At 40.0% G+C, this 20,084-nt stretch overlaps 2 protein-coding genes across 2 annotated transcripts; both read left to right on the forward strand.

Annotated features, from left to right (window-relative positions):
* Positions 1 to 1,595: 1,595 nt before the first annotated feature.
* LOC311015289 (mpv17-like protein 2) lies at positions 1,596 to 6,299 on the forward strand (the record flags this gene model as incomplete). Its single annotated transcript, XM_084012414.1, has 5 exons — positions 1,596 to 1,785; positions 1,938 to 2,099; positions 2,221 to 2,297; positions 3,202 to 3,330; positions 6,201 to 6,299. 5 exons carry the CDS (start codon positions 1,596 to 1,598, stop codon positions 6,297 to 6,299), a joined length of 657 nt encoding a protein of 218 aa, XP_083868540.1.
* A 7,288-nt stretch (positions 6,300 to 13,587) lies between these two features.
* On the forward strand, positions 13,588 to 19,706 carry scamp4 (secretory carrier membrane protein 4). Its single transcript, XM_084012485.1, has 7 exons — positions 13,588 to 13,674; positions 14,094 to 14,120; positions 14,487 to 14,615; positions 14,722 to 14,878; positions 16,101 to 16,202; positions 17,634 to 17,751; positions 18,204 to 19,706. The coding sequence occupies exons 2-7, from the start codon at positions 14,114 to 14,116 to the stop codon at positions 18,393 to 18,395; spliced, it is 705 nt and encodes a 234-aa protein (XP_083868611.1). The 5' UTR covers positions 13,588 to 13,674; positions 14,094 to 14,113; the 3' UTR covers positions 18,396 to 19,706.
* The last annotated feature ends 378 nt before the right edge of the window (positions 19,707 to 20,084 follow it).

Consider the following 20,084-nt stretch of genomic DNA (forward strand, 5'->3'; position numbering starts at 1 on the left):
GATGCTCATTGCTCACTTCACTTCGTCAGTCATCTTGCAAGAATAGACCGTGCACAAACGAATACCGCTGCAAAACCTACTGGACAAGTTGTCCTGTCTGTCAAAAAGTGAGGTTTCGCGAGACAAGCAGTGGCCGTCTCCAGCAGCTTAGCGTTCAGCAGCAGGGCATGTCTGGGCACGTCAGGTCAGTGACGGCAGAGTGAGGGCACGACCGACCAAGGTAGATCTAAATTATTATTATTTTGTTTTATTTATTATTATTTTGGGCCACACAGACACACACACACACACACACACACACACACACTTTTTGGGGGGGGGGGGGGGGGGGGGGGTAATCACTTTGACAAAAGGGCACTTTGGGCATCAAGGGGCAAAGGGGCAGGTGCTCCAGCACCCTCCGCCCCCCCCCCTCTGCACGTGCCTGGTTGATACTATTAATAATAATAATAATAATAATAATAATAACGACAATAAAATATTTTTTTTATATAGACCTTATCAAAACGAGCAATTACCCTACTTTGTGCTTTAAGAGGCAGACATTAAAAACAAACAGATTACACATTTAATACAGTATAACTGTCAACTGTTACCAGGTGATGTCAGTTAAGTCCCTCAGGGTTCAGGGCTTAGACCTTAGGGGGGACATTGGGATTGGGCCTATGTGTTACCATGGGCGTATGAGGAGAACTCCGTGTTTGGGTGCTAGGTAAGGTTGTGTTAAGGTCTAGTACATTTAAGTGGTTGGAGTCAGGGTAAGGAAACTGAAAAACAAATATTACAGCAAAACAGACCTCCACACAACACCGACTTGCATGTGGCGTTCAAAGCAGAGTTGTAGAATTTCATATTTTTTTATATCTGTGTCCGTGTTATACAGAGTATCAACCGGGAGAGTAAACTGTTCACTGCGGCTACACAGTCGGGGCTGTCTAACCCGGGTTTAAATTAGCCAGAAAGCTAACGGCTAACACTTACAGTGGCTCCATCGACCTTTGAATCTTACAGTCGCGTTACAACATCTTCTCTGCTTCATCTGCGTCATCAAATGTAAACAGCGTGATCAACCTGTAAAAGGAGAAAAGTAATCTACACGATAAACAGCAAAGTATATTTAAGACAGAAGTATATTTAAGACAGACATGTTTCATTCATTCATTGGTGTTGATCCGGTCAATCTGGGGTCCAGATAGGGTGATATCAACTTCCTAAAGAAACAAAAAGAAGCTATTGATTTGTAATTTTAGAAGAATACAATCAAATATGAGTCAATCAAGATTTTAATATGTATTCAAAATATTAAATATTTTCAAAAAAATGTAGTTTTTGACTATGATTAGATTTTTATTTTATAACTGTTTTGTTTTTTTACCCTCTGGAGTGCAGTATTCTTTTGAGGCCGGCTTTCAATGTCTCTAGCTCTCATTGGATGACATACAGCCCTCTGGTAGAGTGTGTATTTACCTTGAATACCTTGATGAAGGCTGGAACACGTTGGGGAAATAAAGCAGGTTCTTCGAGTTTGTCAGCTTTCCCACAGATAGAGACACAGCTGTTTTTCTCCTGCAGATGACAGGGCTCTCTCTGCGGTCATGCTTGCCCGGTTGGGGAAACAGTTTGTGGCTCAGATGCAGCTCAACTTGCGGCCGCTCTTCCAGGGTCGGACCCTGCTGCTCACGAACACCTTGAGCGGAGGATTATTACTGGCACTGGGAGACATTGTGCAGCAGACCAGGGAGAACTTCAAGAAGCCAGACAAAGTCCGGGACTGGAGGAGGACAGGTGAGGGAGAGAGAAAAGGGGAGCCCTCGTTTTTTTTATGAAGAAAAAAACATGGTAGAATGGGAGAATGTTTGTGCAATGTGTTAAATTTGGAATAACTGACTCACTGCCATTCATTATTTTCTTTTTCCCGTGGCTATTTGCCCTTAAAGGTCGCATGTTTACAGTGGGCTGCAGCTTCGGTCCACTTATGCAATACTGGTACATCTGGCTGGACAAAGTGTTTGTGGGCACAGGTCTGAAAATTGTGTCCAAGAAGGTTCTGGTGGACCAGGTGGTCGCCTCACCGTTTGCGGGGATGTGCTTTTTTTTAGGTGAGAAGGATTTCAGAGTTAACTGGTACTAAGTGATAAAGGTGTAGTGTTGTTGGCACATCTCTCTCTCTCTATGCCACACACTGCTGACGCATATCTAAAAGACAACTGTTTATTGCAGGTATGGGTCTAATGGAGGGACACACTTTATCCGAAGCATGGACGGAGTTTAAAGACAAGTTCTTGGAATGCTATACGGCAAGTACACCTGTCAGGGTCTCACCTATAGATCTGGAGAAGCTGGTTGATGATAATCTTGTTAAAAAATGTTTTCTGTAACAATTTGACCACAGATTTGCACATACACGGTCCAGCAATCTACTAGATTTCAACCTAGTCTTGTTTTTTGTGTTACTACTGACTCTTTGAAATATGATCAGTTTAGAGTGGTGCCGGCATGACGTAATTTTACAGCCAAGACACAAAGTTAACATCGCAAATGTTCCCTCAACACAAAGCCAGTCGGATCCTTTGGATTAGAAAATGATCTCTGTGGCAAACACAAGTTCATGATAGGCTACGTAGATGTTTTGGTCAGCAAGATAACTGACATAAATGAAACCACTTTAACCACGTTATGCTATTAACAACCCTGCCACGGTTGCATGAGTACACACCATAGCAGCCTGTGAAGGCGGTCTAGTCGGCATGAGGACATTTTCTCATTTAGCTCCTTGTTGGCAACCACCTTTTTAAGACAGTGTCAAACATCAATATTCACAAGAGGGGTATCTAGTATACATTACTAGACTACATTATACATATTTTATATTGTATAATAAAACGTTAAAATATCTTGCTCTTTAACATGGACTCTGAGACGAGGGAACCGGAAGGAAAAACATGCTAAATAATGTTTTAGAACTCGTTACTGCACCACACTGTAACGTGTGTAACACTCATTTGTGATCTCCACATGCCAACTACGTTATGAATGACTTCTGAGAAAAAAATAATGTTTAAGAAAATAATTTATTTGGAGGTTTCCTCTACATGACTTGTTAGAACAGATATATTTGTTTCCAGGTGAAAGTGACAGTTGTAACAATGTTTTTGCCGTGTAAAGTTTGTTTATGGTCGTCTGGGTGTTTCTTGCCTGCAGGTGGACTGTTGTGTGTGGCCTCCCGCTCAGATGGTGAACTTCTACTTTCTCTCACCCAAATACCGCGTTGTGTACATCAACTTTGTCACCGTAGGCTGGGACACCTACCTATCCTACATCAAACACAGAGTAAGTCACAGGAGACTCAACGGAAATTCTGCTTCCTGGGGTGTAAACCAGAAAACATTTAAAACTCTGAGTTTGTTAACCCTGAGAAGAGGGATAATCTGGGTTTTCCACGCTGGAAAGAGAGCAAACTTAAACTTTACGTCAGTTACCATGGTGAACCTAACCCACTAAAAATAGGACGTCTGATGGACGTTCAGATCATGTTCTGGCTGTCTAGGCGACGTGCAAACTTGGTCTGCTATTTGGACGTCTAACCATGATCTCACTTGGACGTCAATAAGAGGTTTAACATTTGGACATCATGTGGACATCTTAAAGAGGTGCAGGAAATTGACATTGACATTAGGAATGTATTTTTATTCAAGATAAATATCAACACTGTTGTCATTAACATGATTAAAATTGTAGTCTGTAATATTTTCATCTATAGGGTTTAGTTTGCGGAGATACCATTTTTTGCAGCTATAGCAGCTTCAACTCTTCTGGGAAGGTGTTGGGGATGTAGCAGGAGCAGATTTGGTTATCAATTATTAATATTGACATTATTAATGTCAATATGATTATCAATATTAATAATTATATTGAATATATTATTATGATATAATCATGAATATACGGGGCACCACCCTGGGATCAGGGAAAAGTTAACCTAAAACTGTATTCAGTCTCAATACAAAGGTTTTATACTCGCATGCCAATCATCGTGATCATTGGCATAGAAGTATAAAAACAATCAAACAATTAAAAAAGGCGTGAAATTCGAAATTGGATTGAAGATATCTGAAATGGGAGTTTCTCCTAGTAAAAATTAAATTGCAGATATCCAGAATGTTCATTCTAGATATCCAGAATGTAATTGTGGATATCTGAAATTGAAAGCCCAATACACATGAATGGCAAAAGTGACGTCATTTGTCCTAGGAAGAATGTCATTGTGGATATCTGAAATGACAATTGTGGATAGGAAGAATGTCATTGTGGATATCTGAAATGTTCTTTATGACTAGGAAGAATTGAATTACAGATATCTGCAATACATATTCAGTCTAGCTATTAAATGTTAAAACGGCTTGCCATAGACGTCAGATAAAATAGCTAGAGAGGGAGAGAGATGGCCGGTACAGCCACCAGATGGAGCCAACGATAGAATCGCACGGCTTGGCGATTTAGTCAGCTGACTTCAGACAGGAGCGGGGCGCAGAGGTTATCCTTCCTGCTGGACGCTGAAATAAAGGAACCGTTCGTTCCTCTTCTGCAGGCAAACAAAGAATCGCGCGGTTGCGGCGATCTCCTCAGGATCAAAAAGATGTTGGTTGTCAGCCAATAGGGCACCAGTTTTGTGACGTTGCACTTCGCACCTTGGTGAGAAGTGAAACCAGTAGTTTTTCATCCCCTTTGTCCCTTTGTTCTGACCGCATGTGAAGGCTTTTGGTCTCTGTCTAGGCCGTATTGTGTAGTCTCAATGGTGAGGTCACTACAAAGGCTTTCCACAAGGTTTAGGAGTGTGGTTATTGGCATTTTTGACCATTCTTCCAGAAGCTTATTTGTGAGGTCACGCACTGATGTTGGACGAGAAGTCCTGGCTGTCAGTCTCCACTCTAATTCATCCCAAAGCTGTTCTATCGGGTTGAGGTCAGGACTCTGTGCAGGCCAGTCAAATTCATCCACACCAAACTCTCTCCTCCATGTCTTTATGGAGCTTGCGTTGTGCACTGGTGCACAGTCATGTTGGAACAGGAAGGGGCCATCCCCGTACTGTTCCCACAAAGTTGGGAGCATGGACTTGTCCAACATCTCTTGGTATGCTGAAGCATTCAGAGTTACTTTCACTGGAACTAAGGGGCCAAGCCCAGCTCCTGTAAAACAATCCCACACCATAATCCCCCCTCCACCAAACTTTACACGTGGCACAATGCAGTCAGACTTGTCCATCAGATTGCCAGATGGAGAAGCGTGATTTGTCACTCCAGGGAACACGTCTCCACTTCTCTAGAGTCCAGTGGCGGCGTGCTTTACACCACTGCATCCGATGCTTTGCATTGCACTTGCCGATGTATGGCTTGGATGCAGCTGCTCGGCCTTAGAAACCCATTCCATGAAGCTCTCTACGCACTGTTCTTGAGCTAATCTGAAGGTCTGTAGTGATTGACTCTGCAGAAAGTTGCAACCTCTGCGCACTATCTGCCTCAGCATCCACTGACTCCGCTCCGTCATTTTACGTGGCCTACCACTTCTTGGCTGAGTTGCTGTCGTTCCAGATCGCTTCCACTGTTAATACCACTGACAGTTGACTGTGGAATATTTAGGAGTGAGGAAATGTCACTACTGAACTTGTTGCACAGGTGGCATCCTATCACAGTACCACGCTGGAATTCACTGAGCTCCTGAGAGCGACCCATTCTTTCGCAAATGTTTGTAGAAACAGTCTGCATGCCTAGGTGCTTGCTTGTATACACCTGTGGCCATGGAAGTGATTGGAACACCTGATTTCAATTATTTGGATGGGTGAGTGAATACTTTTGGCAATATAGTGTAGTTCGGTTAGGTTGGCAGTTGGTTCAAGTTGCGAACCTTCTGAAAACCTGTTTACGTTTCCACAAGCTAGAGAGCCCATAGAGCCATGTCATTACGTCACTGTATATGTCTGCATATGTATGAGGTTTCCCCGCTAGCGCTAACTTAAAGCATAAGGCCGTGTTCACACTACACCTTTCAGTTGATGGATCTCATTGACTTTGCATGGGCATGTGTCACATTATGCCGAAATGCTTTTCTGTGCTTATGTTCAGTGTTGTGCTTGCTTAGTTATTAAAACAATGAAATGATATTGCTGATATAGATGTTTGTATTGGTGTCTGTTGTGTTGACAGGATGATAGCCCCCCCACTGAGCTGCTATCAGACAGCAGTGCTGTGGATGTGCAGCAGGAGGCACTCCCACCTTCTAAACCACTGGAGGAGGAAACTTAAAGACTGAGTTAATGCTCAAATGAGAAGTCCTTCTTTGGATGCAAGAAGAAGATTTTGTTGTTTTTATCTGTTCAAATTTCTTTTCTGCCTTCACAAAATGTTGTAAGACTGTTATCACAGAGGCCTTTTTCCTCTTCAGTTTAAAACGACCACATGTTTCTGTCTGAATTCAGAGGAGCCCACTTCTTGCTAACGCCACACCACCAGATTTGTTCATTTACGTATTTGTATTTATCGGACCAAGCTGACGTTGACTTGGGCGACATGCAGTGTATTTAGCTCCTCTTCTATACTGGAACGCAAACGATTAAACGCTTTCACTCTGTGGGCAAGATTGACAGCCCGTCTGGCGATTCCGGAGCCGCGACGTAACAATATGCTGAAACAATCCAATATGGTCCACCTGGTGTTTATTATTGATGAGGACTGCCCGAGAGACTAATTTATGGATCATGAGGTCAACGGTAACCATTTCTACTGTTTCCAGCCATTATCAGACACTGGTGATGGTGGTTATTGTAAAATATATTACTGCAAAAACACATCAATATTAGAGGAATACTATACTCATACAATACATGCGTAAAATAAATAAAAGTCGTATGAACTACCCATATGACCCATATGGCCACAGTGAGAATATTAAAGGATAACTACAAGATCAATTTCTAAAGAAATGTGATGTCAATGCTGGCTTAAATGTGTAAGATGATTAAGTAGTGGGAACAGTTGGAAAAGTGTGAATGCGCTTAATTTGTGCGTGTATTATTATTAATATTTTCAACCGCATGAAATATGTTTGTTAACAGATTTAACTTTAATTGCACATCATGGTCGCTCTTACCGTACTACGTTACTCAGATGAGGACCTAACACTTGTTCTATCTTTAGCTCTTAATTTATCGGCAATGATACGTTGTGGTTTCTTTGTTTCCTTCTTTTGACAAATGTACTTATTGTAAGTCGCTTTGGACAAAAAAAGACTCATACCGACTCCACAGTGCACCCGAGGCAAATCCATTGTAACGGCAGACTATCGATGTACATATGTGTTGATAGAATGTTTTTAAGGATTTATGTCTCAGCAGCAGCAGCGTGTCATACTTCCTAGTAGGCTATGGCAGCGGCGGAGTGATATCACCTAGCACTTATAAGTTACCGGTTCTATAATAGTTTGTTTACCTGCTGTCATTGCTACAGACGCAGAGTAGCCTGCAGTACTAGTTTCTTCAATCTCACAGAAATGGACACTTTTGGAGAATATACTGAAACTTTTGAAGACTCTGATGAGGAGTTTTTTTCCACCCAAACCCAACCGTACCTGTACGAGGCTGAATATACAGAGGAAGAATTGTGCGAGAGGGATGCTCAAAGGGCAGAACGCGAGCGTCTGTGGAGACCGAGATAGCCCCATACTGCAGATTTTGCTTTTGTTTGCATACTGCATACTACATTTTGGCCAAATCAGTACGTACTAGCAGTATAGTATGCGGTTTCGAATACAGCCTCCAGACATAGCCTTTTGAGAGAGAAATACAGCAACTTTTAAAGTAAAATCACAAAAAAATTCAATTTCAGGCTCTATAACTACGTCACTCATGTTTACATTTTTTTTTTTAAAAGTTTCATTTTCACTCAGGATAGTGATGTTTTTATGACCACAATATGCAAAATGATAGGCTATTTAAAAGTATAACATTATTAATATACTATGAATCTAATGGGTGTTTTCTCAGCTGTTGTTAGTTTGCAAATAAATACTAACTTCTACTATTTTTACAGTTTGATTGTGTATCTGAATCGATCTAAAAAAACAACAACAACAAAACAAAAGATGACATTTTAGCTAACTTTACTAGCTTTTTATGTTCGTTTGGAGTTGAAGTTTCATATTGTGTAAAATGCATTTAAAATAGCCTCAAGTCTTTCATGTCTGCTGTGTGTGTCTGACGGAGGTACGTTTTATTAGTCTGTTTTCTGGGAGTAATTGACACAGGCAGAAACCAGAAACGAGCCGTTTTTTCGTTTTTTCGTTTTTGGGCAAAAACCGAAAATCAGAATTTCAGCTCATTTTCTTGTTTTTTTTTTGGTTCCTAACGAATTTACCACGCATTATTTTGTTTCCGTCGGTGGGCGGGTCCTCTGATTGACTAGTGTGCTTCCTTGCCCTGTGCTCTTCAAAATAAAAGTTTTTCCGTTTGATAATGTCGACAAAAATATTACTGTATTATAGACACTAGCAGACACAGAGGTCCCTAACACCCACAGTCAAGACTGACCCGCCTTCAAATAAAAATAATAGTATTTATAATAATTTGAAAATGAGAACTTATGAAGTTACGATGACTTCAGGGCAGTTGATGTTTAGCCACAAGGTGGCGCAGTTGTTACATGAAGAGTAGACCTCGGGGCTTTACTACGAAGCGAGGCTGGGTGTGCCTATGAATATAATGTAGGCTACAGTAAGTTTTTTAAGGTACTGTACAAGCAAATCATACTGTCTACTCTGTACAATGACAAAGAGTGTAGCAGGCTACTGTACACTATAAAGTGGCCTTTTATTGTGGGCAGTATAAGGTACACCTGTGCACTAATCATGATGTCAGATCAGCATCTTGATGTGGCACACCTGTGAGGTTGGATGGATTATCTCAGCAAAGCAGAAGTGCTCACTATCACACATTTAGACAGATTTGTGAACAATGTTTGAGAGAAATGGTAATATTGTGTATCTGGAATGAATTTTAGATCTTTAAGTCCATCTCATGAAAAATGGGAGCAAAAACAAAAGTGTTGCGTTTATATTTTTGTTGAGTGTAAGTATCTCTCTCTCTCTCTCTCTCTCTCTCTCTCTCTCTCTCTCTCTGTCTGCACAGACAGCCTGACCTGCACTGTAAAAAAAAAATCCTAATTTTATGGTATATGACTCTAATTTTTTACAGTAGTTTTTCTGTTCTTTGAAAATAGTGTACAAATCTGTAAAATTACAGACTTTAGCAGTAAATGAACAATCTGCCTGTTATTTTAAGTATTATGACAGTAATGACAAATTACATTTATTTCTCATTTTTTTACAGAAAAATACTATATTAATTATACATGATCTTTCCGTTTTCTTAAATTAAATACAAATTATTGTAAAATGACAGTAATTCTCTATAATTAAATATGTAACTTGTAATAAAAAGGTTTATGTCCATAAAAACAATCTTAACACTTTTCTCTGTAATTTTACAGTAATTATTATTTTCACATTTGCATGTAATTATACATTCAACCTGCAATTAAATATGTAGCTTGTTATATGAAGGTTTATTTCCATACTAACAATGTAATGTTTTTCTCTGTAATTTTAAGGTAAATCTTATTAGTTTTAGATTTATGTGTACTTTTACATTCAAACTCTGTAATTAAATATGTAGCTCATTATATTAAGATTTATGTCCATACTAACGTTTTTCTCTGTAAGGTTAAGGTAAATCTTATTAGTTCACTAGTACTATGTGGTATGTATGAAAGTACTTGTATAGACTTTGGATTAGACTAGATAGTATTAGACTAGTGAGTACTTTAATATTCAAACTGTAATTCTGGATATAATGGCAATGATTCTAACAAAAATAGGTAAGATAAAGTATAAACTATTCGGAAAATAAAACAATAACAAACAGTGTTATCTATCCACCATAAAACTATATATTTCATAATTTTTCATTCATTTAAATGTACCATTGGTTGGGATTTTCCTTGAATACAGATGCAGATGAACAGACCACTCCAGGCACCATTGCCACACAGACCACGGGCACAGAGCCTGCAGCAGCAGGTTAGTCCTTTGAATAATCTTCATGGTGTGACTATTTTGATCCAAATTAGTTTCAAATACATTCTTGAAAAAATGAAATGTACAAGCATTGACGTATGCATGCTTTATACACTGATTGTTGTATAATGACTTATAAGATCATTGATAAATCCCTGAAATTGGTAGCCTACTAACAGTACAGATATGAACAAAATTAAGAGAATGTGTGTACTGAGTGTATTGCCTTGTCATCGTCGTTTATCCCAATGAAAGCATAAACACTTTAACTTTAACACTTGATTTTGTATGTATATTTGCCTAGGTGAAGAAACAACAACGGCAACACCATCTGCTTCACTACACTCCATCATCTACAACTTGTTCTTACCTGCTGTACAAAGAGCACTTTAGTTTGTACATGTTATGGCATTTATCCATCCATTTAATTATTTTAAATTCCTTCCTGTAGTACAAAGAGCACTTTAGTTTGTACATGTTATGGCATTCATACATCCATTTAATTATTTTAAATTCCTTCCTGTAGTACAAAGAGCACTTTTGTTTACCTTTTTTATGGAGTCCATCCATTGATTTAATCATATTTGCTTGTTTGAGAATACAGTGTAATTAATCGTCAGTGTAATTAATCGTTTGCACAGTTTGTGTACCATTACATGTTATATATTTTTTAACTAGTAAAAATGTTCTGAAACTATTCCAGTGCATGAAATATAAATATAGTGGATAATTCTTCCCCCGCCAATAATAGAATGGGGGGGGGGCATCAATCTCGCCTAGGGCAGCCAATGGGCTAGAACCGGCCCTGACTGCCAATATCTCTAAAAACAGACTGGGAGGTAGAACCTTCAGATACTGGGCTCCTTTACTGTGGAACCAGCTCTCTCCATGGGTCAGAGAGGCAGACACTCTAACTACATTTAAGTAGAGAGACCCCCCCCTCTCCTCTCCTTACCTCTCGCACCTTGTAGTTTGGCCTTGGCGTCTCGCACTCTCTCTGTTTCCACAGATTCTCCACAGCTCCATCCCTCTGCACCAACCACCGCCTGCATCGCCCTCCTTCCCCCCGCTGTTAAACTGGCCTGCCCTCCCTGTTCACGACCCAGTCTGCCACCCACTACTCCCATTAAGCTGGCCTGCTCTCCCTGCCTTTCCTGCCCACCAGAAGTTGCCTTCGTCAGCTCCTGTCAACCATTTCCATGTTTTTCGATATTCTCTGTTATAAACTGTTTTCTTGTCCGTATACAACATCTATTGCACGTCTGCCTGTCCTGGGTGAGGGATCCCTCCTCTGTTGCTCACCCTGATGTTTCTCCAATTTTTGCCCAGTTAAAAGGGTTTTCCTGGGAGTTTTTCCTCAGTGGATGTGAGGGTTTAAGGGAAGAGGATGTTGTTATGATGCTCATGCTATGTAAAGCCCTTTGAGACAAACTGTTTGTAAAAATGCTATACAAATAAAATTGCCTTGCCTTGCCTTGCCTAACCCGCTTGGACTGTAATTCATATTCATGCTACTAGTTTGATCATTGACTGACTACATGAATAGTTGCACAGAGGAGATTCTTCAAGTCTTATAGTCTTATGGTATAGGGTAAATACAAATTTGATGTGTTTAGGCCATTTATAAGATCTAGTTAACATCATTAAAAGTAATTTTTAAAGAAAAGAAAAAAACAAAAGCAAAGAGAGATTTTGCAGCAGGGAAAGTATGCTCTACTCACTCACTAATTTCAGGAAAGCATTCTCTACTGAAGAGTGATCCAACCAACATGTATGAAACCCTCACATTGCTGTACTTAGAGTAGCCTATGGATGAGAAAATAGCAATAAAAACATTTAATAACTCTCTGCATGACACATTCTTGTGCATTTAAAGAGGTATATTATTACATTACTGCATTGCTTGTGTTTTGTCCTGGGATGTCAATACAAGACTTCCATGAATGTGCATTTGAGAGAGGTAAGTTTGCTTTGTATTCCAGTCGGCCTGTTATGAGCAAATTTCTATACTATAGATCCACTTCATAACATGTTCCAAGTGATACAATTAAGTAGGCTATAGGACAAAGCATAATACATCCCTGGAATGAGTGAAGCTTGCCTGCCGACATGTAAACAAAAATATCTGTCATAACTGCCATGAGCAAAGAGCAAAATCATTTGTTTATAGTGTACAGTAGCCTGCTACACTCTTTGTCATTGTACAGAGTAGACAGTATGATTTGCTTGTACAGCACCTTAAAAAACTCACTGTAGCCAGCATTATATTCATAGGCACACCCAGCCTCGCTTTCAATATAACACACTCGCATTCTGTAATCACCGTCAGTAAATAATAATATGTAAATAATCATATATTCTGTAATCACCGTCAGTAAATAATAATATGTAAATAATCATATATTCTGTAATCACCGTCAGTACCTAAATAATAATATGAAAACAATATAAAATATCTTTCAACAAGAAAAAAAGATTTGTTTACTGTAAATGGATAAAGGTTAACAGATGCGCAATGTTAGGCTGTCAGAAATGAAAAACTAGCCTCATCTCTTTTCATATTTGGTTGTGATCACTCCTATTAGCTCTCACAGCTCTCAGCAGCTGTGAACGCGCACAGAGCACAAAGCTCGGAGCCGGACAATGACCACCGTCGTGATACAGTTAATTCTGACCGGGACTTTAGGTTTTGTTGAGCCGGATTATGAACACAGAGCCTGGAGATGTTGAGCCTCCTTCGTAGTAAAGCCCCGAGATCTACTCTTCATGTAACAACTGCGTCACCTTGTGGCTAAACATCAACTGCACTGAAGTCATCGTAACTTCATAAGTTCTCATTTTCAAATGATTATGATTAGTATTATTTTTATTTGAAGCCGGGTCAGTCTTGACTGTGGGTGGTCTCTGCTGTGTCTGCTAGTGTCTATAATACAGTAATATTTTTGTCGACATTATCAAACGGAAGAACTTTTATTTTGAAGAGCACAGGGCAAGGAAGCACACTAGTCAATCAGAGGACCCGCCCACCGACGGAAACAAAATAATGCGTGGTAAATTCGTTTTGTAAGTAGGAACCCAAAAAACAAGAAAATGAGCTGAAATTCTGATTTTCGGTTTTTGCCCAAAAAAGGAAAAAAGGAAAAAACGTCTCGTTTCTGGTTTCTGCTTGTGTCAATTATTCCCAGAAAACAGACTAATAAAACGTACCTTGGTCGTAGGACTTGTGTTTCCGCGCTGAGCTGCACCGATACGTAAATAAGCCTGTCCTCTAATAGATTTATTGATCTCTCTGCATGGGTGGGATCCAGCGTGATGTTGTAGTCACGCGTTTCCCGTTTACCTCACGCGTGACTCCCGGGACTTGTAGTTCTTGGGCCCCAGAGCGCGTTGACTGTACGCAGCTCAGAACTACAAAATGCTACCACGCGGCGCATGCGCGGTGCGTTTTTTTTTCCCGAGGAGAAAAAAAAAAAAGGCTCACGCTGAATGATTCGTCCCGGACCCCTGCAGCAGTGTCGACGGAAACGCGAGGAGATTAAACGCTGTAACCCGGTAATATTGACGGTTCCTTTTTTTCACGCTTCGTGTTTGCCCGTTAGGTGTGACGAGGTCATTTTTCACTCGTTGTCAATTAGCAGTCAGTGAAATGAAGCAACAGAGTAACGTTACTCGGCTACATAACGGCGCTCTTTAGCCGAGTAACGTTACTTGTATCACCACACACGCAGCGTAAACAAACCATAACTTCACAAAGGTGCAAAAAAGAAGAAGGAATGGAGTTTTTTGACGCGTTTGTGTTAGCATTAGTTTACAATTTGACCAAAGTTGGAGTGTGTGGCCGCCGGTTAGGTCTCTGCTTGCTGAACTTAAACTGGCTGGAGGTTGTCTTTTCGTCGGACATTAATTGTGTGAATTGTTTTGTTTCTGTTTCCCGTTAATGATTGTTCATTCATATGTTTCATATTGTCCAGGAAAGAATTGGGAATTCAAGATGGCAGGTTTGTCACTAAAACGTTTTTCTGTCTGTCTAACTATCTATATATCTGTCTTGTCTGTCTGTCTAGCTATATACTTGTCTGTCTTTCTAACTACATAAACTGTCTTTATCTCTGACTATCTAACTATCTATATAAATGACTGTCTGTCTAACTATCTATATATCTGTCTGTCTAACTATCTATATATCTGTCTGTCTTACTATCTATATATCTGTCTGTCTAATTATCTATATGTCTGACTGTATCTATATATCTGACTCTGATCAGATTGATCAATCGACCACATTAAAGTCACATTCCACAATCTGACTTGTTGCGTCACAGTGAGACAGTGATACTACAATGACATCCTGCTTCCTGTTCCAGACCGGGTGAATAACTTTCCTCCCCTGCCTCAGTTCTTGAGAATAAAGCCGTGCTTTTACCACAATATCGAAGAGGAAATTCCTGAACACCACCAGCAGCTGGTGCGCAGAATCTACACCCTTTGGATGAGTGAGCGTCTCCACGTACATTCAGCTAATCTTGTGTTATTCATCACGCGTTCTTCTCCCTGCTCTTGCAGAATCCAACCGTCCTCTCCTCTCTCTCTCCCCTGCAGTGTACTCGGGCGCCCTGTGTATAAACGTGATCTCGTGCATTGCTTGGTGGGCTGGCGGTGGATACGCCATCAACTTCGGCTATTCCCTGCTCTGGCTCATCCTCTTCAGCCCGTGCAGCTACACCTGCTGGTTCCGACCGCTCTACAAAGCCTTCAGGTTTGTCTCGCCGTCGTCGGGTAAACGTCATGAAACTATAAAAGTTTAGATGAGGCAATATAAAGGGTTCATATAGCAACAAAACTGAGTAAAAAGATGGGGTTCAATCCTATATTTGAAAATCTTGACCGAATCTGCTTCTGAACTTAGTTCATTTTCCATTTACAGCAGGATTGTGGCAGCCGATGCAAAGAGATCAGGACCGGTGTTTTAGGATCAGACTTCTCTTAGATGTTTTAGGGACTTGAGCGTTTTTTCGTGATGTTTGTTGCAGCAAAAGAAAAGAGATCTAACGCAGATGGAAGATGCAACTGACCACGGAGTAGAAGTAGGTTGATGGTGCTGGTTCTTCAGTGATACATTGCCCAACCAGCTTTTTAGTTCAGCTTTTGTTCTACAGCGTCTGCAGGTCTGGAAAAGTCCTAAAAGAAATCGATGAATTTTAATTTTTCTCAAAAAAAGCTATTGAAGTCTTAAATTGAATTTATCTCGCTTGACTCGACAGTAATGTTGGTTATAAAATGTGTTTGTGTCCGATTAAAGTGTTAGTCACCTATTAACTAAACGGAGCCAACCTTCCCGCTCTACTAAACAGCCTTGTCCTGCATAATATGTTAAAAAATCACTAAAAAGATACTAGAACAATGGCCAAGTTTCAGGGAGAATGTTACACATAAAATAAGTTCATAATACGGACAGAGAATTGTATTAAAAGTGACCAAAAACAACAGGAAGACTCCTTCGATGCAACATTCACAGGAAACAATCTGCCCAAAATCGCTCAAACTTCCTGCAGCTACAGCATTCCCCATTTGGGTTAATTGAACAGTTATTGTTATGCATTGAACGTAATACCAAACATCCATGAAATATGTAATTTCTCAGGGGTCGTCGCTTTGCTTAGTGAAGCAAACGATGACGAGATGACAGCGTTTCAGTCGGCGCCATCAGGCCCATTGAAGGCTACGGGAGTTTTAGCCAAAACTTGCTGCTTATTTTGGTCCAGGCTGTGTTTGTTCATTCACTTCCATCATGAGGATAATTATTATGGTCATACAACACTGGGAAGTATTTGAAATAATGTGATATGGTGATAAATTCTACAGATTCTTCCGTTTTCTACTGATTTTTCCTCCTGATGGGAGGAAGCGGCAACAAAGAAAAAGAGCAACTGGCTTGTTCTATCGTGTCATCCCGTTTGTGTTCTCCGTTTCCTTCACAGGGCCGATAGTTCCTTCAACTTCATGGCGTTCTTCTTCATGTTCTTCCTTCAGTGCGTCTTGGCCCTCCTCCAGACTATCGGCATTCCTGGCTGGGGAGTTTGGTGAGTTGAGCCCAAAAAAGAAAACTGTCTTTGAAGACGCATGCGCGCGTTGCAGCGGGTCATCGGGGCTTTTTGTCAAACGGTCACGGCAGCTGAAAAAGTAGGATGCTGCGTTTTCACACACAATGTTCACAACTATCTGCAGCTATTTTACACTTTCATTCCTATGAATTGCCAGTCGAAGCCTGTTTCTGAGTTGCTGACGTGGCGTTGTTGCTCAACCGTCGTCCTCTTGACGTTAAGTGTAAAAAGGGGAAGGAAGGTTTCATCCATATCCTTAAGACTAAAGAGTGGAATTCTTTTAGGTGTGCTATGTCCATTTATTTCACATCTTGTTTATTTTATCTTAAGTTTGTCAGAAAGGATGAACAAACCGTCTCTCAGATTTTTCTAAAAATGTAATAATATAAGATTTAAATTTGTACAAACAGACGGAATATCCATCTTGGTTTGGATTTCTCACACTTTAATTATAAAATCATCATGTGGGTTCACATTTAAATTCCTGCAGTCAGAATGCCACAATTATCTTTGATTATGGCAGATGTGAAAATTTGTAAAATTTGACTAAAAACTGACTAAAACAGAGAAATATACGTAACCAACAGGAGTGCTGCACTGTTTCACACTGATCATCTGAATGCTGTTTGCTCACTGCTTAGAGGGATAGTTTGGGTTGTTTTGAAGAGGGCTTGTATGAGATGCTTTTCTTGTTATTATTGTCATTGTTACAGCTAGAATGTATTTTAGACACCTTAAAAAATCAATATCAGTTTAATGTAGCCTATATTTAGAATATTTTCACAGCTTCACCTTGACGTCAGACGGCTCTTTCCATCAGGGAGCTGAAGCCGTCAGATCCATTTAGACTCTCCTAAAAGCCACAAGACTCCATTGGCAAAATCATTAACTTTACCTCCCAGAACAGGGGAGTTGCTGACGCTGCCTCAATCGCTCAGTTCGCTTGTGTTATTGTGTGACTTTCAGAATCCAAACTAACCCCCTTTTAAAACACCAAAGTCACAAAGTAACACAAAAGAAAGCAGCAGTAGACAGAATCTGTTCTGGGAGGTAAAATTGCTGTTTTGTCAAAGGAATCCATGGCTTTGAAAAGAGCATCGACGGTTCCCCAGTTCCCCGTCGTTAGGGCTGACGACAAGGTGAAGTAGAAGAATATTCAAAATATAGTGTACAATTAAAGCCATGTTGATTTTTTGTTTTAAGCAGTACATTACTTTGCTCTCATGCAGCACGACAACCACCTTCTACTATTGCTAATACATGCTGTGTACCTCACTTGAAAATAAATCCAAACTATCCCTTTAATGCCTCATTACAACTTTAAATATTTGTCTTAATTCCACTGCTAATTGCACTGTGTGATGCACTAACCTGTACCACTCCATCTCACTCTCACCAATGCATCCAAAGCGGTTGGATCGCGACCGTGGTGTTTTTCAGCCAAAATGTGGGCTCGGCTATAGTGATGCTTATCACAACTCTGCTCTTCACTGTGGTGACCGCCTTAATGGTCCTGGTCCTCATTAAGGTGAGTGAACGCATACGATGAAAACACACAACAATTATGAACTTTCCCACGGAAGTCTTTTCCACGCAGGCAAAGTCAGGGGATTTGATTGTTTGTTTTTTTTAAATATCAGAGAATTTAGTTTGTAGCTTGTTGAAATTCACGTTGCCATTTATGAAAATTGAATGTTTCCCCATGCTGTATTTTTCTTCACCGGGTTATTTCACGAGTTTACCCCTATGTCGTGAGTGGTTGTTATTTACCACTCTTCAACAACAAATAACACAATAAATGTGCTGTTCAAGCAGTTAAAATTTAAAATACTGTGGCTTTGTCTGTTCAACACAAAGGCGGCCTGATTTTAATGTTCATCATAGATCATGGAAATTCAGCTTTTTAGGCGAAAAGTCAGGAAATCAGACATTTGACGTGGAGTGGGAACCCTGGCACTTACCTGTCTTTTCTCATGGCAGGTGCACAGAATGTACCGCGGCGGCGGCGGTAGTATGAAGCGTGCTCAGGAGGAGTGGAGCACCGGGGTGTGGAAGAGCGCACCGGTGAGGGAAGTAGGGTTTAACGCCGTGGCTCAGGCGGCCCAAGGCCCCAGCTTGCCCCAGTACCCCGCTGCAGTGCCGAGCTACCCCGACAACAGTCACTGGGGATAACTGAGAGCCACCTCTAGGTGGAGGCAGATTGCTGGCCAGATCATCTCACCCTCACATGACAAAAACACAGAGACATATTATTCTGGAAGGAGAGGATAGGATTGCTATTAAAAAAAAGAAAATTCAAAAAGCTTTATCAACCAGAGCTTATTACTACACTTGTAGTAGAGGCTTATCTTCAAGAAACGCCATTCCATTTCAACTTTTTGTGTAGTTTTCAACTTTGTGTTTACATTATAGTTTATTAAAATGAATGAGAGACAATTTTACGCTCAAAAAGCTTTGCGAATAAGCAGTTGAACTATATATATATATTAAAAAAAGTGTGAACTGTTACAGTATAGCGGTATGTGAAGGACGTGTGCCTTATGGACCTTTTCATGATAGTTTATGAATTGCCAAATCTGCATGATAGAAATTGTCGTATGCCAAACAACATGATGTTGACAAGAGCTGCAATCTGCACAATTTGTTTTGTTTTTTTTTAATCTGGTGGAATTCATTTGTGTTTTCAGGTGCTCCCCTGCTTTGGCTGCGATTTTTCTTTTCTTTTTTTTTTTTAAATGAGCCTTAATATTGCTGCGGATTTTGTATTTGAAAAATATCTTGCTTGACTTTTGCCTTAATAAGCGCTGCGTTTTGTTCAACTGGACTATCAGTGAAGCAACATGTGGAAACATTTCAGAAGTTATCGGTGCATTGATATCTGCCTCTTTCCATTATTTTGATATTGTTAAAAAAAAAAAAAATGTCACACCCAAAGTAGATATTGTGTTGAACTCGGTTTATGTGGCTCCAGAGCTACAGTGTTTGCTTTTAGTGCTCAGCGTCCTGCAGCGAAAGAACTTTATCTGCTGTCCTCAATGTTACAGTCACTTTCACTTTCCGCCTGATAGACTGACTTGTTGTTTTGGTTTGTTTTTGGAGACTACAGCATGCAGCCTGTTACCGGAGTGTAATCTCAAATGAATTGACCATGTGTTACCAATACAGTCACAAACAAAAATAACTGCAAATGGATTTGCAGTGGAATGAAATCTTGCATGCAAACGTGGTCACGGTGTGTTTAAATGCAGTCCGATAATTCAAATCTGTAAAGATTAAACTTAATGATAGTGGCTTTTTTTATGCAGGTAAACTACCTTTTTTATTTAAAGCCTATATGAAGTATAAGGCAGGAACTAAACAAGTTACCTGCAGCCTCACATTTTTGATTCATTTTTTCTTTTCTTGCTACTAAAGTGTCCTTCATGGCCAACTGCCAAGAATAGTACTTAGATTTTTTTCTCCCTCAGTTATTTGATAAATGACCTTTAAATATTGCAACATTTCAATAAATATTTTTATTCCCATCGTGTCCGTCTGTCTTGGCTGAATGTTAAATACATACTAATGGTTTGAATTTGTGGTGAAAATCTGAGAAATAGCCTCAAATGTATTAAAAAAAAATCAGCAGTTACAATGGCTAAGTGTTAAAGGGGCACATGCTCTAAATTCAGAATTCAAATACTTGTTAATCTGATGTCAGAATATGTCACCGATGTTATTAGCTAGCCAGTAAACAATCTAAAAGTTGTCTCTGCGCTGAAGTTATTGATTTAAAGTGCCAAAAAAATAATGAGGCGAAACAGCTGAGAGTTCACTGTGTAGCCGACATTTGTCAAAGAAAGTGTCCGTTTGTGGCAGTCG

The sequence above is a fragment of the Eutrigla gurnardus genome, assembly GCF_963514095.1.
Source record: "Eutrigla gurnardus genome assembly, chromosome: 6".
Taxonomy (NCBI): Eukaryota; Metazoa; Chordata; class Actinopteri; order Perciformes; family Triglidae; genus Eutrigla; species Eutrigla gurnardus.